The sequence below is a fragment of the Aulonocara sp. 'chitande type north' Nkhata Bay genome, linkage group LG8, assembly GCF_057382095.1.
Source record: "Aulonocara sp. 'chitande type north' Nkhata Bay isolate Kocher_YH1m ecotype deep benthic linkage group LG8, A_spYH_male_GT1.1, whole genome shotgun sequence".
NCBI classification, from domain to species: Eukaryota; Metazoa; Chordata; class Actinopteri; order Cichliformes; family Cichlidae; genus Aulonocara; species Aulonocara sp. 'chitande type north' Nkhata Bay.
The window spans coordinates 10,457,058-10,483,021 of NC_141351.1; the positions used below are offsets into that span (position 1 = coordinate 10,457,058).

Genomic DNA, 25,964 nt, shown 5'->3' on the forward strand with positions numbered 1-25,964 from the left:
ACTGCAGAGTCGCTTGCTGTCTTGGGCAACTATCTAAGATTCATCACTGAAGTGTGTCTGATCTGTTTCTCCAGATTTTTATCATCACTTTCTGTCTGTCATCTTGCAACTCTGTGTTCAACATTTCTGTTCCCATTTCACATCTTCTTCTTTCTCCAGACTTTAAGCATTTACCAGAATGGAAGTTTGATTACAGTCTACCATGGAGAGCATGTGAGTCCAAATGACTTTGACACAGTCCTGCTATTTAAAACACTCGTGGGAGGTACATATAAGTAGACTGTAATCTTACAACATGCACTTTTTATCCTAATTTTGATTTTGGTGTCGCGTTTGTGTTTTTCAGCAAGTAAGCAGTGAGCATCAGCTGAAGTTAGCAGTAACGTGGAACAGGGTTAACATTACCAAGAGTGAACTCTTCAATGGAGACATCCATTGGAGGGTGAGGAGGGAAAATGATGTTACACAGATGTTACGCTGAAAGAAATACTGTGAATTAAATGAATGACGTGCAGTCTATTGAACCACTTTTGATAGATAAAATTGTTTAACTCTGATTTACAGAATGTTTTGATTAAATTATTAACCTATCCTAAAACCTGACCTTCTTCCTCCAATCAAACAGTATGAAAATTTGGAGGACTCAATGACTGATGCGCTGATGTCCTTTCTCATACGTTTTGCTTATCCAGAGAGAATGTGAAGAAAAACCAGTAGCCTTGTGCTTATTGTCCCACCCACTGTTTCCTCAGGTGTCAGGGGTTGTGCAACAGTTAATGGGCGGTGTTTTGCCATTGCAAAATCATAACATTCTTTAATACAATGTACTTGTGTTTTAACGCACTTGTTTGGACATAATGTGCCATAAATGTTTTTTTTAATGTCTGGTTTTAATTACTCAAATTCAAAACATTTCATCCTCTATCAAATTTCACAGGTTTTATTTACAGGTTTGCCACCGGGTGGTGCTGTTACCACACTAAATGAGTGTTACTGTTTATGATTCAGGATGTTCCACCGGTCACACAAATTCAGCTGTGATATGCTTTCCTTTTAAAGTTTTCAGACAGTATAATAAATGAGTAGCTATATGTGAACGTGGCCCAGAAATGATACTGGGACAAAGCCAATTAAACTCAAATGCTGCCAAATCATAATGACAATGCCATTCCCGAGTTTCCATCTACTGGCAACCAAATATCTCTAGATCTTTGTATGATGAGTGAAATGTTTAGTCAGATGAGTCAAACTTATTTTATAATTGTGTCAATATTTAAATATGATATACAATAGGATCAAGTGTGTGGTGTTTATATGTAGTTTTAATGATCCTCAGTACTGCAGGTTTAAAGCCTGCGATATATAGTGGGACAAAAACCTGTTTAGTCAGCCACTAGTTGTGCAAGTTCTCCCACTTAGAAAGATTAGAGACCTGTAATTTTCATCATAGGTATACCTCAAATATGAGAGACAAAATGAGAAAAAAGAAAATCACATTGTTTGATTTTTTTAAAGAATTTATTTGCTAATTATGGTGGAAAATAAGTACTTTGTCAATAACAAAAGTTCATCTCAATACTTTGTTATATACCCTTTGTTGGCAATGACAGGGGTCAAACGTTTTCTGTAAGTTTTCACACACTGTTTCTGGTATTTTGGCCCATTCCTCCGTACAGATCCCCTCAAGAGCAGTGATGTTTTGGGGCTGTCGCTGGGCAACAGACTTTCAACTCCCTCCAAAGATTTTCTATGGGATTAACATCTGAAAACTGGCTAGGCCACTCCAGGACCTTGAAATGCTTCTTACGAAGCCACTCCTTCATTAGTGGAGGGATCATTGTCATGCTGAAAGACCCAGCCATGTTTCATCTTCAACGCCCTTGCTGATGTGAGGAGGTTTTCACTCAAAATCTCACGATACATGGCCCCATTCATTCTTTGCTTTACACAGATCAGTCGTCCTGGTCCCTTTGCAGAAAAACAGCCGCAAAGCATGACGTTTCCACCCGCATGCATCACAATAGGTATTGTGTTCTTTGGATGCCACTCAGCATTCTTTCTCCTCCAAAAACAACAAGTAGAGTTTTTATCAAAAAGTTCTATTTTGGTTTCATCTGATCATACGACATTCTCCCAATCCTCTTCTGGATCATTCAAATGCTCTCTAGCAAACTTCAGACGGGTCTGGACATGCACTGGCAGGGGAACACATCTGGCACTGCAGGATTTGAGTCCCTGGTGGCGTGGTGTGTTACTGATGGTAGCCTTTGCTACTTTGGTCTCAGCTCTCTGCAGGTCATTCATTAGTTCCCCCCGTGTGGTTCTGGGCTTTTTGCTCATCGTTCTTGTGATCATTTTGACCCCATGTGATGAGATCCTGCATGGAGCCCTAGATCAAGAGGGATTATCAGTATGACTTTCATTTTCTAATAATTGCTCCCACAGTTGATTTCTTCACACCAAGCTGCTTACTTATTGCAGATTCTTCTTCCCTGACTGGTGCAAGTCTACAATTTTGTTTCTGGTGTCCTTTGACAGTTCTTTAGTCTTGGCCATAGTGGAGTTTGGAGTGTGACTGTTTGAGATTGTGGACAAACGAGTTCAAACAGGTGCCATTAATACAGGCAACAAGTGAAGAACAGAGGAGCCTCTTATAGAAGAGCATAACTTCGTCTTTATGAAGTTATGCTTAAGCAAGTGGAATCCATGCACATATTGGGCTAACTTTCAGCTGAATAATAATTCTAGTAATAATTTTCTGACTGAAATTGGCCTTTAAAAACAAATATATTTGCCTTTGCATGATTATTGCAGGCAAATCTCTGGCTTTTACTTCTTGTGGGAATGAGCACCACAGAGACGCATAACTAACAGTCTCTGTTGCAAATGTGTGATATTTTTAGTTTCTAATAACAATTAGAGAACCTAAGTTTGCTGAGCTGTCAGTCTGCTACAGTGGTGTCTAAATGTGTCATTGAGGGTGTTCAGTTTCCTCACGTGAGATGCCAGTGACCAGGTAAGGTGATGAAGAAGGATTGGAATAAACACTACACCAGCTCAGACTCTGTGTCTGAGTAGTTTGTGGTTTTGACTGGCTTTTCCTGTTTTCAGACTTTAGAGGAACTGTTTGCCTCTGTGAAACCACACCCATACCTTAGTGCTGGCTGCACCTACTTTTATTGTGGACACTGAGAGACGTTAGTGGCAGGGAATAGGGTTTCAGCAGTAAGCCACAAGGTGAAGTATGGTCAGAAAAAGTCACTTTTAGTTCTTCTGCACACATTTCTCACTGAGCTCGACTGAAAGGGAAGCATGAATGACACTGGAGCAAACGTAGAAGGAGGGAGAATAGAAGAAGCCGGTAGAGATAACAACACAGACATTATCTGCCAGACTGAGAAGAGCCAGGTAAGTCAGCTTTCGCTAAAATCTTTCAGCTGCTGTTACGATATCATGGTGGCATGTCGGCCAAAAGAAAACAAAACAAAAGACAAAGTAAAGAACCAACAAAAAAACCCCACATTTAAAGATTTTTTTTTAAAAAGTGCAAGCTATACTTGAAAAAAATCCTTACAATAAAGTTCCAAGTAACAGTGAATGTGAGCCATCCACAAACTTCTTGGAAAACTACGCACAACAAGCTTTGCAAACGTGCCCGTGAACTAACATCTACTATTTCAGCCGCAATTTGTTGATACAAAACTTGTCTAACTGGTTGGCCGTAAAACAAGCTTTAATAAGTAGAAACAGGTTCAGTGCAACATTTCTATAGCAGTTCACTGACTGTTACTTAACAGAAAAAAATGGAAAGCACACTTATGTCTACTAGTCTACATACAGCATCCTAAACATAAGCATGTAGTTAAGCACTTCATCATGTTTACTAATAACGTTGATGATGGCTGCATTCAATTCCATTTAGCTGCTGAGGTGATGCGTTCACATTAGCGATGAGTAAAGCAAAGCTTTTGTGAAACAATGAAGCTTTCAAAGCAACTGTGCTATAGTTGTATTAAGGTTTAAAAAGATTTCTCACACTCGTCTCCACACTGACACCTGCTATTTTTGCAGCCTGAACACTGAAAAAATGCTACTTATCACAGAAAGAAATATATGCACTACAAATAATTATGATCAACACATATTTGGGAAAAATAATTGTTCAAGTAAGGGAAGAAAAACATTGAGATTGTTAAAGACAGCAATCAGTAGATGTAAAGACCAAGGCTAATTCAAAAGCTTAATAGAAAAACATGTTTTTTGGCTTGTGGGTTGTGTTGTTCTACTACAGAATATGTGCATACACAGACTCACTGTTAAACTATGTTAAACTAAGAAATATGTAGACGTTCGTCACTATTTAACAACATTTAAAAATCCTTTCAGAGTTGCTTCCCCAAAATCATCAAGAAACGAGTGTGCAGCACCTTTGTAGAAGATTCCTTCAGGTACTGTGACCTCAGCCTTTTGATAGTGACATGTCTGTATTTTAAGTTTTCTTGGTGACGTTTTATGCTTCCACCTCTCTCAGTAATGGTGCATTGTGTCAGTGCGGGGCTGCGAGAGATGACCATGCCTCTGTGGCTGTTGGAGATTATTTCAGCACAGCCATCGTGAACCAGTGGAAAAGTGCGGAGCACTCCTCTGAACAACCAACTGATGCCTTTGGAGAGGTGCAGTTTGCAGGAGCCAGCAAGAGGCACAGCTATGTGGGTTTTTTTTTTTCATTTTGTCCCATAACGCTTTATCTCTACAGTTTTTGAAAATGTGAGCACGTTATTAAAGGAAAATTCTTGTAAAGGTGGGTTAAATAAAAATCAAGATAAATCCGGAGCTCTGGTAGCCAGTAGTTTTCCTGACCTTCAACCTACTACTGCTACACCTGAGTAAACAAAGTCAGTACAGATAAAGTGACAAGATTAAAACCCATAAGAACTCAATGTTGACACAGGTATCACTGCCACTTTACACCCCTTTTTTTTTTAAACATCGACTTTCCTATAGTTTGCCAGACAGTAAAAATGATTCTGGGCTCTTTTGGGTCACTCTTTCGAGTGTCATTTTTATTTTCTAAGTTTTAATTACAAATTAAAGGTTCAAACAACTGAGGCATCATTTTAGCTTTAATACTAGATCACAGTTCATTAATTTACAAGTCTTTGGGCATTGTTGACATGTGCTTGTTTCCTTTAATTCATCAAATCTGTAAACTTAGTTCCTGCGCCTGTCATGGAGCACTGAGCCTTCGGTGGTGTACAACATATTGACAACCCACTGGGGTCTTCCTCTACCCAACCTGGTTGTTTCTGTTGTGGGTGGAAATAGCAGGACACAGATAAAGACCTGGGTACGGGAGGTCCTCAGACAGGGACTGGTGAAAGCGTCACAAAGCACAGGTAAAACTTTATGCATTACAAACTGATCTATGATGTTAACAGTATGATTGGAATTTCTGTGAGCTGTTTGCTGAAATATTTTATTGTTGGTTAGCAGATGCCATCATATTTTCAACACAGGTCCTTATGCCATAAAAAATGTCTAAAATACTCTCAACACATGCCTTACCTGAACTTAGTTTCTAGATTTTAAAACTGATTTTTAAAAAGATGCCCCAAAAAGCAGATTCTGTTCATCTGGATGTAGCATTTTGAGCTTCGAAAACGCTTCCTTACCTGGATAATTGAGCATGCATCAAGATATACAAGTTGTCTTAATGCAGTCACACAAAATTGCGATAGTGCATTAAAGTAGCAATTGTACTCAATTTTACCCAGCCTCACTGAAAAGTACAAGTGCATCAAAACGAAGCTAAACATGAGCCTGGGTACGGCTTAAATGCAGCAATCTGAGCATCTGCTCCTGAACTGGCCACTGGAAGGAAAAGGACTCCATCAGAGGCCATGCAGCAAGCAAAATCTTTTCTCGGTGTAGAGCTATAGTTTTCAGTTACCTCTACAGGAAAAATCAAAACATGGATATGGCACAAGTTGACCAATGTGGCACAAGGCTTCATACACCAGAGAAGAAAGCTGGTAATTGAGCAGGTCCGACACCAATACAAAGTAAAAGGATCCACAGAAGCAAACTCACATTCCAACAGGCTAACCTGGAACACAGTAAGCTCACCTGGAAGGATATCTGGGAAATGGAAGGAAGCAGACTCAGAGCCAGCTATGATGTCCATTCAACAAACCAAAACATCAGTAGGGAAGAGAAGGTCCTATGTGTGCTCTCTTCCAAACTCCAGCAATTCTGAGGCATCTCCTTTATCAGCTGCTACACCAGCCTATCTCCAGGCCTTTACACCTGGAGGCTGGAACTGCCAGCAATGCACTCACTCATCCAATGTCTGAACTGCCAAACATAATTTCCATTGTGCGAGCAGGAGAATGTCTGGTGACGTTATCAGCAAGAGTATGCACAACCCTCCTTGACCCTGGACGTGCAGGTAGACCTTGATCACAAACTGCTCCTTCCAACAGAGATAATAACAGCTTATCTCTGGCCAGACCCCATCTTGAGGCCAGAAGACGCTATGCCTCCTGGAACACACCTGGCATGTCAGGTGTTGTTGTTGGAGATGTTGTGGGCATAAAATGAAATACACTTAAGACAAATAGTGCCTACCTGATGTTCCCAATAAAGTAGTTTCCTCCCCTAGCACTCAAGACACCAAGATGGAAGCAGTAATGATTGCTCAGTGGATTATAAGGTCTAATAAAGCATACTATGTTACTCCCTGGACCCTGGCCTTAATTTTTCTGCACCAATTGTGATTTTCACTTTTACATTTTACACTGCATTCCAACTTTTTCCACAAATGGGGAAACATTTAGTGACATGTCACAGTAATCTACGTAGTATACAGGTTGAACCAGGCCATTTACCATTTATCTGTTTCCCCCAGGTGCATGGATCCTAACTACAGGCCTGCACGAAGATGTTGGCAGGTGTGTTGGACAGGCGGTGAGAGATCATGCAGCTGCAGCATCTTCAGTGTCCCTCAACAAGGTGGTAGCGTTGGGCATTGCTCCGTGGGGCCTCGTGGAAAAGCGAGAGCAGCTGGTCAAACCTCAGGTAGTACAGACATTACACATTTAAACATTTTTCAAAGCATTAAAATATATCATGTTCACCTTTATTGTCCAAAAAGCTCACTTAAAAATTTGATTTATATTTGTCTTTTTAATTGTGTTTTTTTGTTTTAGTTGCTTATAATTAACTCATTCACTGCCAGCCATTTTCAAATCAGGTAACTCCCCACTGCCAGGGTTTTTGAGCATTTGTACTCATTTTTGAAGAGCCACAGAAAACTGTGTGTTATGATCATATAAACGCTGAACCTACCAAAATGAAGAACAGACTCTCTTCTTTCATCCAAAAAAAAAAAGTTTGTTTCTACCATTTTCCATTCTTTAGTAATCAGCTGTAGAAGAGAGGTGGGTTCCACCAAAAATGCCTGTTTTGACCAAAAAAAGGGAGAAAACGAGCTTTTTGTGAAAAATACATTTCAAGCAGTCTGATATTCACTGACAAGCTGCCCGAGGTTGTATTCTAGCCCCTCCCATTGAAAAACGTAATTGACGTCTATAGACGTCAATGGCAGTCAACGTAAGTTTTTCAATTGACGTCTATAGACGTCAATGGCAGTGAATGAGTTAATACAAACAGCCTTTTATGTGTCCCAATTTTAAATGACTAAGATTGTGTGGATTTTAGTGCTCAAAGTAAGGTAAATCCATGCTTACCATGCTTCATTTCCATAGTCTTGGGACAAGACTGTATTTGCATCTTCTATTGAAACACATATAAGTAAAGAAACACTAGTATACCCGGTTTTCTGCTTCTGCAGGGGAGCTTTCCTGCAAAGTACAATGCACCAAACGCATCGCAGAACTCCTGCCCCCTGGACAACAACTACCAGGCCTTTCTGCTGGTGGACGATGGGAGTGTGGGCCGCAGAGGAGGAGAAACAGAGTTCAGAGCCAGACTGGAGGAATACATTTCCCATCAGCGCACAGGCATATGGGGTCAGAGATGGTACCATAAACTTTAAAGTAAAATATTATATTACGGATTATGAGAGAGCTTAAGCGAAGTTTTATCTGAATACTGATAACACGTTGTCAGCCCGATATTTTCCACTCATTTTTTTTTTAGCTAAAGTTAATTGAGAGTTATTTGTGCTTAATTTAACAAAAACATTTGATCAAGATTGGAAGATGCTAAAAATTGTTGTATCTTTTTAAAGGAAGTGGCAGCATTGAAATCCCTGTCCTTTGTTTGCTGATATCAGGGGAAACAGACATGCTGAAGGTAAAGTCTGCTCATTATCACAACATTAATTGTGACTTACTATTTAAATTGTGTGAATGTTTCTTTCATGGTTTTTGTCATGTCTGTCAGAGAATGGATCTCTCTTTAAAAAGCTGCATCCCCTGGCTGGTTCTGGCTGGCTCAGGAGGCTTGGCTGATTTCCTGAGTGATATCTTGGAGAACCGGTCTTCAGCTCCAGCTGTGCCGTCCTCTGGTGAAGGCAACAGTGAGGCTCTTAAAGCTCCCAATGTGGATCTCAAAGACAGAGTGGCAGAACGGTTTAAGAAGCATTTTCCTTCAGAGGCACAGACCGACAAATTAGTTGAGCAGGTGAGTGCTGAGAACAGATGCACTGCATTTACTCTACAGATGAGCTGGAGGAAACACTTTCTGTCTCTGCATATTTATCAACTACAGACTAGACTGTGGTGTATTTTAGCACTGATATTCAGAACTAAATCTAAGTGTTTAGCTTGATCTTACTGTCAGTGTGTCGGGATCACAATTCCAAGTTTATTCACATTATATGTTTTAGTGTAGTAATTTATAAATTACTTTCTCAGTTTGTTACAAATTGTTGAAACTTCAGGCTGCTATTTGTTTCACCACAGTGACAAAAAGTTAATTCACTCACAAGCTGTGAAAGTTGTTTTTATAGAACCAAATCATATATGCAAGCTTATCAATGCAACTGATCAATCAGCACTAGCCCAAAAGCAAAATCTAATAGCCTTAAAAAGTACTGTTTACAATAAATGAATGCATTTGTGTTCAATGTGTTTTAGAAACATGACTTAATAAAGTCTGCAGTTGCAACTGTTTTTTTCTCATCCGCGCTGTTGCTGCCACTATCTTTCTCCGATGCTGGCCTCATACAGTCAGCAGATAACATAGTTGAGCAGGCTACTCCAGGTCATATTGACCTTCACTATTAGTAATTATACAAAGGAAAAAAGATTTAAGATAAGGAAGCCATTCAGTGTGAGGCGTGTTTATCAAATCTGATCATTAAATCCATCCGCCAATGTTTCCAGTTCAGTAACTGTTTCTGTAAAAGAACCATTATCAGTGGTATTGCTAGGGATGAAGGTGCACACGCATCACCAAACATCGCACACACTCCTTTGTGCCGTTCTATTTTACCATGTCCAGATGTTTGCCATCAGGGACAGTGGATATGACTGAACCTGTGGACAAATGGATACAACAGAACATCTAACTTTGTTATTAGTACCTTTCAAAGTCTGGGATAAAACTCCAACGTAGCCACGTGTTTCCACACAGCCACCATACATCAAACACTACTGATCTAAATTTTACAGCAGAGTGATAGATCAGCATTTTCTTTCTATACAGTGCTTTGTGATCTTTACTGTTGTAAGGTAATCAGTTTGTTTAAAACAGTTTAAAACATCCCAAAGGCCTTTACAATGATCATTTACTATCCCCACATCAGTGATGGCATTGTGGAAAACAAAACAATCAATCACATTTAGCTCTAAATGTAAAAGTTCTTTGGATGCTCAAAGCATGTTTCAGGTCAAGTAGAATCCCTTAATTAAAATCCCATCCCCAAATCCCTAACCCTAACCCCTAGTCTGGGTTGTCAACTGTGCATGGACTGGTCCCTGCTTCCTGCTGGGTCTCTGAAGATTTCTGATCAGCAGCCAGTCTCAGTCTGGAGTTTCCAACCGTGGGATGAATTCTTCCAGCAGTACTCTGGCTACTGCACCTGTATCTCCTTTACTGGAAGGAAAAACTTCTAACTATTTTGAAAGCATATCAACCATCATCAATCAACATTTAACTTTCTGTTCAGTGAACTTTACTTGTGGGATATCAAAAGCTTATCTGTGATACCTGTAGAGTTTTGATGACTGTACATGAATTGTTAGTCACAGAAATCATAGAAAAATCATAGAAAGGTCAGGTCAGCCTTGACTTTCAGGGCCTACAGAGCAGCTTGTAATAGCACATAAGGAGAAGAACAAACTGATGGGGGTGAACAGGAAAATGATGCGTTGTCTGCTGTGTTATGCAGAGGGGGGGCGCAGACTTTAAGATACTCGGTCGACCTCTTGTGAGCCTCTGCCCCGGAGCCATTAGATCCTTTGTCTAGTTAAGACAACAGAAATTGCTTTGGACTGAAGCCCAGAAACCTGCGCCACTCTTCCCCACCCTTTGGCCAAACGGAGAATGTTAGTGACTAATAAAACATGGTGGACACTCAGTCACAGTCATTTCTTAGCATGGTGTGCAGTGTGCCCTTAATAAAATTTCAGGAAACTGGACAGGTGGAGGACATTGATTATTATTAATTTGCTTTTTAAATGTTTCTTTAAGTTGAATTTTCTGGTTCTACCTTTCCTTCACACTCAGAGGGGAAAATGTGAGTAATAAAATAAAGCTGTAAAAATTTGCCTTAGCTGAGATGAGTCAACATTAGCTGTGTGGCACGTTGTTGACCTATCAGGTGTCAACACCCTGTTCCTATCACGGCACTTGGTTTTGTGTTTGATTTGTACTCCTTGATTATTGTTATTTTCTGTTCATGTTATGTTTGTTGCTTTTAGCTTCTAGTTTCAGTCACGGTGTCCTCCCTGTGTTCCACGTTTCATATCCCGTCAGTCATGTCTCAGTGTCAAGGCTGCCATACATCATACATCATATTTCACTTTGACAGTGTTAGTGTGTTCAGTTTTGCTTCCCTTTGTCTTGTTTTGTCTGGTTAGTCCCACCTGTGTTTTTACCTGTTCCCCAGCCTCTCATTACCCTGCCTGTGTATTTAAGTCTTCCCCTGTTTGTTGTCGCAACCTCTACGTTGCTGTGGGTCGTGTGTAGTTCCATGTCCTCAGGTCAAGCCACTAATGACCAGGAGTTTCTTAGTTCTAGTTCATGTTTTGTTGGTTTCTTTAGTATACATTTGTTTTGTTTTTAGTTTGTTTCTCCAGGCAATAAAAGTGCCGCCTTTAGTTAAGTATTCTTTCTCTGATTTTAGCAATAAACTCTGAGACTGAAATCTGAGTTTCATGTACGTGAACAGCTGACAATATTGTTTCCCTGCTCACGTGCACACTAAACTCAAACAGGAAACTCAGATTTGGCAAGCTTTGAGCTTGTTTTTAAACTAAATTCAGAGTATGATAGTATTAGAGTGTGTGTTGATTAGCTTATCTGTCATACTAGGAATTTATCCTGCCTAATCAGAACACACAGGCTGTGCAATTTAATCTTTTTCTAAAAAAAAAAAAAAATTTGTGATCATGTCTCTGTCATTCCTGTTCCCTTTTCCTATCTTCTGTCTCCAGGCTTTGAACATTTACCAGAACAGACATTTGATTACAGTCTACCAAGGAGAGCACGAGAGTCCAAATGACTTTGACACAGTCCTGCTTAAAACACTCGTGGGAGGTATGTATAAGTAGATAGTAATTTTACAACATAGCAGCAACATGCACTTTTAGTCCTTATTTTGATTTTTGTGTTGTCTTTATGTTTTTCAGCAAGTAAGCAACATTTATCAGCTGATGCCAACCCTTATACTGATGAGCTGAAACTAGCAGTAACGTGGAACAGGGTTGACATTGCCAAGACTGAACTCTTCAATGGAGACATCCAGTGGAAGGTGAGGAGGGAAAAAGACATCACATTGAAAGAAGAATTCATACAAAACATCACACTATACAGTCTATTGTAACACTTTTGACAAATAAATCACTGATTTATTTGTCAAATCTGATTTATGGAGGAATATTTGGCAATATTGGGCAACCGTGGCTCAGGGGGTTGGGAATCGCATCTGTAACCGGAAGGTCGCTGGTTCGATCCCTGGGCTCTCTGTCCTGGTCGTTGTGTCCTTGGGCAAGACACTTTACCCTACTTGCCTACTGGTGATGGCCAGAGGGGCCGATGGCGCGATATGGCAGCCTCGCTTCTGTCAGTCTGCCCCAGGGCAGCTGTGGCTACAACTGTAGCTGCCTCCACCAGTGTATGAATGTGAGAGTGAATGAATAGTGGTATTGTAAAGCGCTTTGGGTGCCTTGAAAAGCGCTATATAAATCCAATCCATTATTATTATTATTATAAAAAATGTTGACCTGTCTTAAATATGATCTTCTTCCTCCAATTAAACAGTACGAAGATTTGGAGGACTCAATGACAGATGCGCTGATCAATGACAAGCCCCAGTTTGTTCGGCTTTTCACTGAGAATGGCTTGAATATCCTGGAGTACCTAACTTATGGCAGGCTGGAAACCCTTTATCGCTCTGTGCCAGATGGGACCTTGCTCTATCAGCTACTACAACAGTGCCTAGCAGAGCGGCTGGCAATAGTGGAGCGTCACTCACCATCAGAAAAACAGAATTCGTCTACAAGATTGTTGAAAGATAACAATCAGGATGGACCAGTGAAGGAGGTCACCCTTTTTGAGGTAAGTTTGGGAATCAAAGAGATTCTGTCCTTTTTCATTAATTATGCTTAAATAGATTAATAAAGAATGTGAAGAACATCTGATACTGTTGTGCTTATTGTCCCACCCACGGTTTCCTCAGGTGTCAAGGGTCCTGAAGCTGTTAATGGGTGATGTCTGCCAGCCTTTCTACTATCACACTTTGAGATTAGAGTCCACTTCATCCAAAGGGACAGCTCTGAGGGTACTCTGAACCTTTCAGAATAAACACACTGTTCTTGTGGTTATAGGATCTCTTTTTCATGGTTGACCTGGTAATAAGTATTATTTCTTCATTCATCAAAGCGTGCCAGTAAGGTTCTGCGTGGACATTGCAAGTATCAGGACCTGCCCTGCCCCGATCCCTGGGCTTCGCTTTTCCTCTGGGCGGTATTGCAAAACCGCAGTGAGATGGCCATTTTCTTCTGGGAGATGGTAAAAGCTCTGCGACAAATTTAAAAAATGTTCTACTTGTGTTCAGCTGGTTTAAAAGCCACAGTCAAGATACAACTGGTGTCTCCAGTGTTAATAGTTCTGGAATTGTGCTTTTCTAAAGGGTTATGAGGCGATCACTTCATAGTTAACAGAAGAAAAAAAGGAATTGAAAAATCATCTTATACAGATTTACAGTATGTCTGACAGAGTCCTTGGTGTATGAATGGATAAATAGATTATTTGAATTTGTTATTTGAGTGAAACCGTAGTTTTTAGGTGAAGTTAAGCGATATTGGACATTTGTGAGAATGAGATGCAGCTAGTGCTATTTGTTACATGTGTGTCGTTAATTACAATGTGTTGTTAATGATTATTTTATGATCTAAGCATTGATTAAATTAAATGTAAATCATATGATAACATATGACATATCACAATGTTAAATCTTAATCTAAAAGCAAATAATTACTATAAAATAATCAAATTCAATTCTGAACTCACTAGATTTAAGCATTTAGTTTTTAAATTAATATGGCAGCAACTGTTGAGTAGATGTTTTCTTACACACTGCAACTTTGTGATCAGAGTCAGCAGCTAGTGATGATAATCCTTTTTTTAAGCCTGCAGCCTCTGTAAATGTTACGTAGTTGGGCATGAACTAGTACACGAGATGCTGCAGGTTCTACTCTAGCTTGCAGTAGATCTTGTGAAAAATCGCAGTAGAACTATAAATCTAAAATGCATATATATAGTCCCTTTAAGTAAATTGCAACTTAGACTTCATGCAACAGGTAAATGTGTTAATGATTGTCTGTGTGTGCTGTACCAGTTAGACTACTTCAACAGAACGAACTGAGATAATAATGCAGACAGTATTAGATACAATGAATTTACTTTTTGTACCTGTGTCTTTGCTTTACTTTCCAGGCAGGTGAGGCAGTCCTGAGTGCTCTTGGTGGCAGTGAAATACTCAGAGAACTGTCCAAACTTGAGGTAGAGAATGAAACCAAACTCTCCATGAAAGAGCTGGCCCAGAGGTTTGAGAACCTGGCACATGGTGAGACATTAGAAGAGAAAATATTTGTTATCTACTTTCATAATAGTTTCATGAAGTGTCCTTTGAATTTTCCTTTTAACAGCTGATGTAACACAATTGTAGCAAAACCTATCTAACACTTTACACAATAGTAACGAAACATTTCATTACAGTAAATATCTTTCTGAATGTGCTGTAACTAAGTTTAAGGATATAGTTCCTCTAATGTCATCTTCTTCAATGCTAGAGTACAGAGCAGCTACTTAAACCTGACTCTCACAGAGGTGTGGGAGAGAAGTGTTTGACTCTTTAATATAAGTCTCAAATATGTAGCTTAAAGCAGATAACTTGGAGAGCTGGAGAGGAAATGGCATCTCAAACACTTTGAAGATCTTCATTTAGCCTGGAAAAAGTGTTTTATGTTCTGTAAAATCCCTCCATAAAGTGATGAACATAAGAAAATAAAAACAACTCCTGCTTTCTTTTCCACAGTGTAGCCAGATTGAAAGAGTCACATGTCTCTTGAGCTGAATATTCCTTACATTTTTAATGAATACATAAAATTTGAAATTATTTAATTTTAACCATTTGAGAAAATATAAAGGTTCATAACCATTTCACATATGTAATTATGTACATCTATGTTGAATACTGCAGATATATATTTGTACTTCAGCTGAGCATTTATTAGACCCCATTCCTACAAGAGTGTTCAAATATTTCCCACCATTAATTCATTCTTTGATGTTAAATATGATTATCCCTTCTCTATTAATCATCTTTGAACAGAAACAGGATTATTGCAGGTTATAAATGATCTTCTTATATTCTCTGACAATGGACTCGTCTCTGTGGTTGCTAGAACTCAAGAACTCAAGAGAAATTCCTTTAGAATTTCAGTTGTATCCAAAAAAGGTTAACAAGAAAAGTAACTAATGGGGCGATAAAATCAACAGCTAACTTCAAAAATTAAGGCTCCAAATTGTTTGGACCTGCTGATTTTCTAGTATCCAAAAGTTTAAAGTCTTTGAGCACATCTGATGCTGTCACCATGCTTAAAGTAAAGGAGTGGCTGGCCACAGAATTATCAGAGAATGCAGCTGAGGAATGCTCATAAGAAATATTTACTTTCTTCAGCAGTGTGCCCGATATTACAAAATGTTCATTAAAACAACCAAGCATGTCAGCCTTCTCATAAATATGATGCAAGTGTTTATAAGGGCATGGGGGAAGCGCTGTGCCATTGTTTTCATAAATGTAAAGAGGTTTTAGAGATTGTTTGAAGTCTCTATAACAAAGTGATCAGCTTTGGCTTTTCTAATGGCAACTGTGCATGTATTGCACATTTTTTACCAGCATATAATTTTAATTGCATGTTTGTATTGAACAAATATGCATGAGTGATTAACGCATTTATTTTATCCAGGCTTGTCTACAGTCTCAGTCTTTATTTTGGCATTAGCCAGGCTCTACTCTCTCATCTTCAGCTTGTTCACTACAACTCTCTACTCTTGACAGGCACATGTAAAGGTGACCATATTTCTCCTAGTCTTGGGCTCATTTACACTGGCTTCCAGTATGTTCATGAATTGAAGATTTTATTTGTTGTTTTTAAGTCTCTAAATGGATTAGCTCCCTCGCACCTCTCTGATCTTTTAACTAAAAATACTCCAAACAGAAATCTAAAGTCAGCTGATAGCAGAAGCAGGCTAAAACACAGAGGAGACTGGGCCTTTGCGATTTGTGTTCCTAACCTTTGGAACAGTCTGCCTCTTCAAGTTAGGACATTTGAAAACGTATATTTACTCCCTAGCTTATAATTGTGACTGATTTTTGTTTAGTTCTTTCTGTGTTTGGTTTACTTTGGTCAACCTGTGTTGCTTTTTAAAAGTGCCTATAAATAAATTGATTGACTGATTGGTTGATTTCCTTCTGTGTTGGACTATTGTAATTATTATCAGGTTGTCCTAAAAGCTCCATAAAAACCCTTCAGTTTATTCAAAATGCTGCAATGAGGGTACTGAAAAGGAATACTAAAAGAGTGCATATGTCTCTCATAGGTTCTCTTCATTGGCTCCCTGTTAAACCCAGAATTAAATCCTTCTACTTACATACAAGAGCTTTAAAAAATTGGCCCCATCATTTCTTAAAGATTTCAGAGTACTTGCTCATAGGGAGTTACAAGTTGGGGTTTTCTTTGTGTTAATATAGGGTCTTTACTATACGACATAAAGCACCTTTACATGACTATTCTTGTAAACTGGCACTATATAAATAAAATTGAATGCCATGTCTTGTGTCCACTTTACCTCAGATATTTTCAGCTCTTGCTATCGGAGTGATGAACGCCGATCCTTCACCCTGCTAATTAGGAAGTCTCCTGTCTGGGGTGGCAGCACTTGTCTTCAGATGGGTGTGAGTGCTGACGCTCGGCTTTTCTTCAGTAATGATGGCGTACAGGTGTGTTCGATTTTTAACCTCTTTCTTTCATGTTTTTTTCCCCTGTCCTGTATGGCAGTTTAGCTGAATTGCAGAATCAGAATTGTTCACTGAAGGCCAAAAATTGCCAAATAAAACTTCACAAGTACAGTATTCCAGCATTTGCTGTAATTGCCCACTTGATAGTAATATTTTATTAGAGCTTAATTAGTATATTCTTTATTTTGGATTACTACAAACATAACGGACAAGACCGGACAAGAAAAGAAAGAAAGAAATTGAACTTGGGGAGAAGCAAACAAACAAACAAAAGCACCAACAAAAAACCAAACAGCAGAGAAACCACAGCAACAACCAACATATGCATAAATAACAATGACAAAGTTACTGAACAGCACACAGTATTGATAATGTAAGATATTTTTAGAGGCAGCAGCAGCCCAAATGGTGTGTGTCTGTAAGTACCCGTGTGCACATCCAGGTAAGGAAATCGTGAACACCTGATTCTGTTCATCTGGACGTAGCGTTTTCAGTGGGAGGAACGTTTTGTCGCTCATCCAAGTGACTTCCTCAGTCTCAGCTGACTGCAGGTTTCTCAAACCTTATAAACAAGACATCTGAACAATAACTGAAGTTATCACAGCCACAGAAACAGCAATATGAAATAACAACATTGCAGACGTGGAAGCAGAGCAACTACGGACGAAAGTTTTCAGCCTGTCTCAGCAATGCAAAGCCCCCAGCATCCAACATCAGCTTGGAGACGAGGAAGGCACTCGCATCACTTAGTAAAGACAACAACAGTCTCATCCTTCCAGCAGACAAGGGTAGGAGCACAGTATTGCTAAACCAGAAAGACTATCATGAGAGAAGTTTGTCACTGCTCAGTGATGAAAATACTTATAAGCCCCTGAAATGAGACCCAGGAAGTGGTTACAGGAAGAGGGGGATAGATTGCCTGAAGCTGTTAGAACAAGACAATTCTATTGACCGGACCTCATACCACAGGCTGTACCCAGGGGACTCTGCACCAAGTCTGTATGGTTTACCAAAGATACATAAACAGGGTGCACCTTTAAGGCCGATTGTCTGTATGATCAACTTGGCCACCTATAACATCTCTAAGTTTCTGGCTTCGATCCTCAACCCGCTGGTAGGCAGCTCTGAACACCACATCCAGAACACTTTGGATTTTGTTGAAAAGGTGAGAGATGTCATTATGGAGGCAGATGAAACAATGGTCTAGAACGATTTTACGTCTCTTTTCACTTGTGTTCCAGTCAAGTGTTGGAGGTAGTTCATAAGAGATTGCAGGATGACCCCAACTTGAGCAACAGGACCACTCTCAGCATCGACCAAGTGTGTTTGCTTTTGGAACTGTGTCTTAATCCTACCCTGGAATGCCACCAAGTCATTGATTCAGATATGTGGATGACACCTGGGTGAAAATCAGATCTCAGGAAGTACCACAATTCACAGATCACATTAACTCGGTGGACCAACACATCAAATTCACCAGGGAGGATATGAAAAGTGGCAGGTTAGCCTTCTTAGAATGTGAGATTTCCATCAGTAATGGGGGACATCTAAAAGCTGATGTGTACCATAAACCTGCGCATACAGATCGGTATTTAAGCTTTGACTCTCATCATCCACTGGAGCATAAACTGGGTGTCATTAGGACACTACAACACAGAGCGAACACCATCCCCACTGACACAGCGGCCAGAGAGGCAGAAGAACATCACATCAAGAAGGCCCTGAGTAAATGTGGTTATTCCAGCTGGACTTTTGTCAGAGCTGGGAAAGCACCTAAAGAAAGCTTCAGCCGATTCAGGGGAGAAGGACAACCGCTGACTAAGCGAAAACCTGTAGTGATCCCATATGTGTCAGGAGTATCGGAACAGTTGAGCAGCTAAGGGTACATCTTTCGCCATCATACAATGCTGTGATTGCAGCCATTCACCCACTTTCTGTGAATGCTACTCATGGCCATTGATCAGTGGCCTTTGATCAATGAGCTTTGATCAGTGGGTTTTGGTCAGTGGTTGTTGATCAATGGTCATGAGAATTTGCATATTAATGATCAAGGAACTGAATGGGCTGGTTTCAGTCATTATGCAAATGTACTGTTTATAAGATTGGGGAAACCTGCAGTCAGCTGAGACTGAAGAAGTCACTTGGATGAGTGAGGAAACGTTTCTCCCACTGAAAACACTACGTCCAGATGAACAGAATCAACTTTTGGGGAATAATGGAAACCAGCCCACTGAATGAACAATGGGCTGTGAGGTCAGTTCAGTATATAGCTGCTTTGATTATACAGTTCAATCAATACATATACACTACCTATAAATAAGACTATGTAATGCACAATCCCTTTCATGTACAGTACAATAATTTAAATTACAAAAAAAATTAATACAAAGTAAAAATGGTAGGATTCTTCAGAAATAACACATCCTACCTTCATGTTGCGCCAGTGAGCTGCTGTTGATTGATAAGGACTCATTTTCTGTCTTCTTCCAGTCTCTGCTCTCCCATATCTGGTGGGGTGATATGAAGAGGAACACAGAGGTTTGGAGGCTCCTGCTCACTTTCTTCTGCCCCATCCTCTGCTACACCAATCTGATCTCCTTCAGGTTAAAGGCTTATTCTTTTCAGATTAAAGGTTTGTAAATGTATTTTGATACTTTTTTAAACATTTGCTACATATTTTACCTCATAGAAAACAAGATAATCAGTTGGAAGAGGAGGAAGGAATTCCTAACGATGATGGGCCAGACCAGGACACTAACAGTCTCTATGGGACCACCGTCTTCTCTTTGGATGACATCAAGCACCTGTAATATTTCTACTTGCACTCTTCAGTGTTAATCTGTAGAACATCAGTTTGTTATTTTTATTTTATTGATTTGCATTAGCTAAAGTCTAACAATTAAATCAATTTTATTTTCGTTCTTACACCAGTGACCTTGACTCAAAAGATCACAGGAGTGGTACCATTAAAGGTGAGTGCTGTTTAAAGAGTCATCTTTGAATAAGTGTTGTCACTCACTACAAGAAGAAAGTCTGACATCAGAAATTATTCTTGTCACCACATGCTGTCATTTAAGTCACCTGCTATCTGCATTTATAATCTTTGATACAGGTGTACCTTACCGACCACCACAGCGTCCATTCATAGTGTCACGCTGGCGTCAGTTCTGGTTTGCACCGGTCACCTCTTTTCTGGGCAACGTCCTGATGTACTTCCTGTTTCTTTTGCTTTTCGCCTACGTGCTGTTGGTGGATTTTGATCCCCCACCACCCTCAGGTCCAGGTGTTGCTGAGTGTGTGTTGTACTTCTGGGTATTCACCATCGTTTGTGAGGAGATCAGACAGGTGAGTGAAGAGACACGTCTTACTAGAACTTTATTTCCCAGAAAGGTTTGGTAGCTGTAGAAATATAAAGGGAAAAAGTGAACCCAGTAACTGAACTTTTTATTAAATTGCACATAGAAGAAGGACGATATAACTGAAGATTCGTATTGCAATACAGTGGTTAATATGCAGCTGTGTCACAAGCATTAAATTCAGAATGGACATTAAAATAGATTAATACATTTTAATATTTGTTACTGTATTCAAATAACTTAAGAAATATAGTGAAGATTAAATATAATTACATAAATAAAAATCTTATTCTTGTTGAATTTTTACCCAGTCTTTATAATAGTACATATTATGAACAGTCAATCATTTTGGTTGAATCTCTTCCTTCCTTATTATGTTCCTTCTTTGCTTACCACATTAAATACACCTTTCTTTGAACAGCACATGGAGAGTAATTTTCAGTATTTGGATATATGCCACCAGCTTATAGTTTAGTTTGTTGTAATTTTTGTGTTCTTCTTCTAGTCAATTTTTGTGGGGACGATGACTTGGCGTCAAAGGTTCAGACTCTACATTAAGGATCTGTGGAATAAATGTGACCTCACCGCCATCAGCCTGTTCATTATAGGACTAATCTGCAGGTATGGACAAGAAATACAAAAAAAGACAGATTATTGAAAAACATTTTCAACAATAATATTTTTGAATGAGGTGTTTTCATTGCAAAATTGTAAAAGACTTGTGCTTGGTTTGTGTTTATGGATGTAGTGTGGCATAAATAATTTCCTTAACCCCTGGTCATTTAGTCCCTTAAATATAAAAATGTTTCTTCTTTAAAAACCAAATTTTACAGATTAATATACAGGTTTGTGGCCTGGCGGTGCTGCTACCTCATTGATTCAGCTTTACTGTGCTTGTGTTTCAGGATGTTCCACTGGTCACATGAATTTGGACGGGATGTCCTGTGTTTGGACTACATGGTCTTCACACTTCGCCTCATTCACATTTTTGCCATTCACAAGCAGCTGGGACCAAAAATCATCATTGTAGGAAAGATGGTGAGAAAGTTACCATCAGTTGGCAATATACCAATTGTAAACTTAATATGTTTATATATGTATGTGTGCGCGTGTGTGTGTGTGTGTATATATATATATATATATATATATATATATATATATATATATATATATATGAATAAATAAATAATGAAGCAAACAAGATCACAATTTCCTCTTGTTTAGATGAAGGATGTCTTCTTCTTCCTCTTCTTCCTGGGTGTGTGGGTCATGGCGTATGGAGTTGCCAATCAGGCTCTGATCTACAACTATGATCCAAACCTGAATCGCATTTTTCGGAGAGTTTTCTACCGGCCATACTTGCACATCTTTGGACAGATCCCTGTGGAAGAGATGGATGGTACAAGTGTTTGTGCAACTGGCATAAAAATAAGAAAATCTGTGTTATAAGCTGAAATCTGTTTTAAAATGCTGCAGTTTCCTGGAACCTACTTTCATCACAGCAATTTGAAATTGAGTGTTATTGTAATTTTAACCATTTCTTATTTTTCCAATTTATGACAGTGGGCAAGGACTGGGATATCACTTGTACACACAATGTGACTTTGATTGAGAGCGGTGAAGAGCCGTGTAGAAATCATGAGAGTAACTGGCTGGTAGTGATTCTGCTAGTTGTATATCTCCTGGTCACCAACATCCTGCTCATCAACCTGCTTATTGCCATGTTTAGGTAAAGAACAAGTCTTTTATTATATCTGAAGGTGCGTTCACATACTGAATGGTTTGACTCAGTGGCTCTGATCTGCTTGTATCCACACAGCTACACTTTCTCTAAAGTGCAGGAACACAGTGACACCTACTGGAAGTTCCAGCGTTACAACCTGATTGCTGAGTACCACTCCCGTCCTTCTTTGGCTCCTCCTTTCATTATCCTCTCACACATCAACATCTTTATTAGGAGAGTTATTCGCAAAGTGCCCTCTGTAAAGATCCACCACTTTGGTCAGTATTGGAGTCAGGAGACTTGGTTCCTATTAAATCAAGTTATTCATTTAATACATTTATTGCTTAATTACTTTAAAGTAAAAGGTTTAATGAGTAATGAGTCAGAAAGCCACAGCTGATTGAATTTGATATCTTCTAAATTTTATTCAGCACATTTTGCTATGTGTGATTTTTTCTTAAACAGTGCCTGCCTTGTTATCACTCAGTTGCTCACTAAAAATGGCAGTGCCAGGTTACAATAATAGGTTCTTTGATTACTTGCTCACTGAACTCAGTTTAGCAGTGACGAAAGCATGAAAAATGAGTTGAAAGGTAATCATTTCAACCCTTGGTCTGTACTATCAGTGTTAGACTTGGAAGAAAAGGCAGCGAACCGATTATCAATGTGGGAAACGATTCAGAAGGAAGACTTCCTGACTGCTCGAATCAAGATCCAGAAAAGCAGCGACTCAGAAAGGCTCAAACGGATGTCTGCCAAGTGAGCACCTTCATCCTCCACTGTAGCAGCATTATTTATTACTGTGTGACTCCATCATTCTGAAGTAAATGTATCTTTGTTTATATAGGGTAGATGGTGTGCTTAAACATCTGAGTGAAAGCAGAGACTTTGAACACAGGCTACGGTCTCTGGAGAATCAGGTAAAACCGTAGCTCCAACTTATCATTTTGTACCATTTGAGTCATTCGTGATACATATGTGGAGCTGCTGTGAAAGAGCATGTCTGCAGAGTTAAACTATTCTATATAAAGGTTAAAGCACTTCATAGCAGGTGGCAGTTGGCATAATACATTAAGAGGTGTTTAAAAATAAAATAGGAAAGTAGGAAAATACCTACTGTACAGCCAAAAGTCAGTTTTAGGTTGGATTATGTGAAGTTGTTATTTTAGGTGACTGTAAGTAATTCTGTACTAAGTACTTTTATGGATTGAAGAATGTCACATTAAAGAAGCAAAGGCAGAACTTAAGCTAATCAAGTTAGTGCAATCAGTTGTAAAAATAAATGCAGACACAAAGAAATGGTGTATTATATCATTTAGTGCAGAAAACAAAAACAATGATGTTTGAGAGGAGAGCCATTTAGGAACTAAACACTGACTGCCAGTGGCACACAGGGACCAGGTTTTGCCACTTTCATGTTTGGAAACAGGTCACAACAGCTTCTCCAATGCCTACAGGTGAGATCTGCCAAATAACAGGCCGAAAGGAAGGCATGGTGGAGTGAGTTTTCACTGAGAAAAGGAAAAAGTACAATTGTTGTCAAAGAACAAAGGCAATAGTTTTCCATGTGTGTCAGCTAAAGTGTTTTACAAACTTCTCAAAAAACAAGCATTACATATTCTCATAGGTTTTCTCAAGTTGTCTTGACTCATTGACTCTTTTCTCAGATACACCTTCTTGTTCTTCTTTTCAGATCGAGTACTGCTCCAGTGCCATCAGCTGGGTTGTGGATACTTTAGCACAAGGAAGCACATTCAAACCTCCTCGACCCCCACCTGCATTACGTGGTACTTCACAGAACTTGTGAAATTAGTATGCTTACAAAACAACCTGCATACTAAAAGGCAAATATTGTTTTCTCGTACAAAACTCAGTTACTTTGACCTTATTTTAAAATGTATATTTTTTGCTAAAATTTGTCCCTCTCACTTCTTTTATTCTACCTGTTGTTTTATACAGATGTGCTACCCTCCTCTTCCAGCTCAGCTTGATTCAGTAACACTTTATATCAAGGATAACGCCTTCATTCAAGATCAGGAAAAGAAACAAGAATCGCGCACGCTCCCTTTTGACAACTTCTGTTCAGTCCGCCACCATGATCCTCACTGATAAGCACTGAAATGAAAAAGAAATTTATCGTGTGTGTGTGTAATTTGAGTTGGGAAATGACATGACCATCATTACTTTTGTTTTAAAGACACATCTGGAATTTAAAATCAACATATTCTTACATAATCTGTAATAATGTCTATTAAGAATTACATTATGATTTAAAATTCAAAGCATTTATTGTCATATGTACAAAGGAAATAGGGTTGCCAACTCCCTGAAAAATAAATAAGGGACACCTCGTGGCCAGGGCCGGGCGACCCAGTTGTCTTCACCCTTCCCAGTGTGGTGAATTTTCTAGCTCTTTTTTTGTGTGTGAAATTATTTTTTTAACCATTTGACTTGAAGTTGATTTAAGTAGATGCATATTCTTTGTGATATGAACACATGTGAAACAAATGATCATTTAGCCATTTATTTTTAGCTCAAAATGACAACATTAACACAGTAAAACAGGTCTCTTTCTTAAACAGAAGCCTGTCATGCTTAACTTTTGAGAATATAAGTAAATCTTTCTTTAAAAGCACTCTGTCCTGCTTAACTTAAAATAATAGAAAACAATAGAAAGAAAAATATTCTTGTAACAGTGCACATTTAGTGCATTTAGTACAATTGGCTTCAGTTGAGGTATTATTTCAGCTTTTCTAATGCTAATCAGCTGCTCCTGTTTGTAAACCCGCTTGTTCCCATGATTACGCATCTTAACTCATCATCATTATTCATCTATGTATTACTTTTATGTATTAGTCATCAATTTGTTGTAATCATCTATCCTTGCAGTTGTTTATTACACAAAATAAATCATATTATCACACTTCTGGCCACATAGCGCTGATATTCACTGCACATGCCCATATTAACGTTTTCCAGCCAGGTGTTTTCCTTTTCCCATTCTTCCCTTTCTCTGAGGGGAACAAACATTGCTGCTCTAATGCTGGGCTCACACTGTGCGATTTTTGGCCCATTTTGAGCCGATTTTTGAGTGATCGGACCGATTTTGGCCTTCATCGTGCGTCGTGTAGTATACGTGGGGTAACGAGAAGTGATTAACACCTCACGACCAACTCCCGATCATCAATCGCTCGTGAGGGTGTCACCACAGGCGCTCACACTGCTCACGCGCAAACGTAAACGTTGGTGAAAAAGACGGCGCAGCACGGCTGTGCAGCGTGTGATCTGGACACAAGCGATGGAGGCACAACTTGTAGAACTTTGGAAAGCTCATCCGAGCCTTTTCGATGTGGCATCACAAAATTATCACGACCACAACAACCGTGAAAATAGTTGGATTTACACTGCTGCTCAATCACAGCTGCCTGATCAATGTTTTTCATTAGCAATTTAGCAAGGTTGATGGTAGTGGTGTGTGTGTCTGTGTGAGTGAAAGACAGAGAGAGCGAGCGACAGATTTTCTGTTATAACCTTCATTTTATGGAGGCACAGTGTGAGCACTCAGGTCGCATCAGAGCATCGGGCCGTATAGTGTGAGACCCTGCATCGTGACCTATGAACGTCTAACCCCTGTGAGTCAATCGTGCAGTTTGAGCAGGAGCTGAATAACGTGACTGAAAAAATCGCACAGTGTCTGCCCAGCTTTAGGTGTACTGTCATCCGAGACTTGCACCGCAGAGTCAGCGTTTGTTTCCCTGTTGACCATGCTTCTTGTTGTGGTCATCTGTTGTCTTCCGGTATTTTCTCCGCAAGCGACCTTTCCTCGACCAATGAGATGAGCGTTAATCTGAATTGTCATACTCGAATTGTCATAAGTGTGCTGTCAGCTCATTGGTCACAAAGCAGGAGAGGGGCTGGGAATTATGTTTTCAAACAAAGTGTTAATTCCATAAACATTTATAGACTACTTTTGATTCTCACTGTATTACGGGACAAAGTGCGTCCCTTATTAGCTCAATACGGGACGTGTACTTTTGTTTCGAAATACGGGACGATTCCGTATTTTAAGGGACGGTTGGCAACCCTAAAAGGAAAGCATTTCTCTGTGCAATGTCAGCATGATAATACTTTTTGTGTCTGCATTATTGTTTTTTTTTTTAAATAAAGCTTT

General features: G+C 39.3%; 1 protein-coding gene across 1 annotated transcript; it reads left to right on the forward strand.

The window, feature by feature from the left end:
• Nucleotides 1-3,175: 3,175 nt before the first annotated feature.
• Nucleotides 3,176-25,964, forward strand: LOC147323215 (transient receptor potential cation channel subfamily M member 4-like). Its single transcript, XM_086303441.1, has 28 exons — nt 3,176-3,408; nt 4,387-4,448; nt 4,532-4,709; nt 5,216-5,396; nt 6,908-7,077; nt 7,853-8,030; nt 8,252-8,316; nt 8,407-8,646; nt 11,625-11,727; nt 11,820-11,941; nt 12,451-12,747; nt 12,869-12,970; nt 13,072-13,200; nt 14,128-14,257; nt 16,551-16,696; nt 19,205-19,317; nt 19,404-19,520; nt 19,646-19,686; nt 19,827-20,059; nt 20,576-20,691; nt 20,976-21,108; nt 21,295-21,469; nt 21,634-21,799; nt 21,890-22,071; nt 22,420-22,552; nt 22,641-22,713; nt 23,487-23,637; nt 23,753-25,964. Exons 1-27 carry the CDS (start codon nt 3,313-3,315, stop codon nt 23,598-23,600), a joined length of 3,795 nt encoding a protein of 1,264 aa, XP_086159567.1. The 5' UTR covers nt 3,176-3,312; the 3' UTR covers nt 23,601-23,637; nt 23,753-25,964.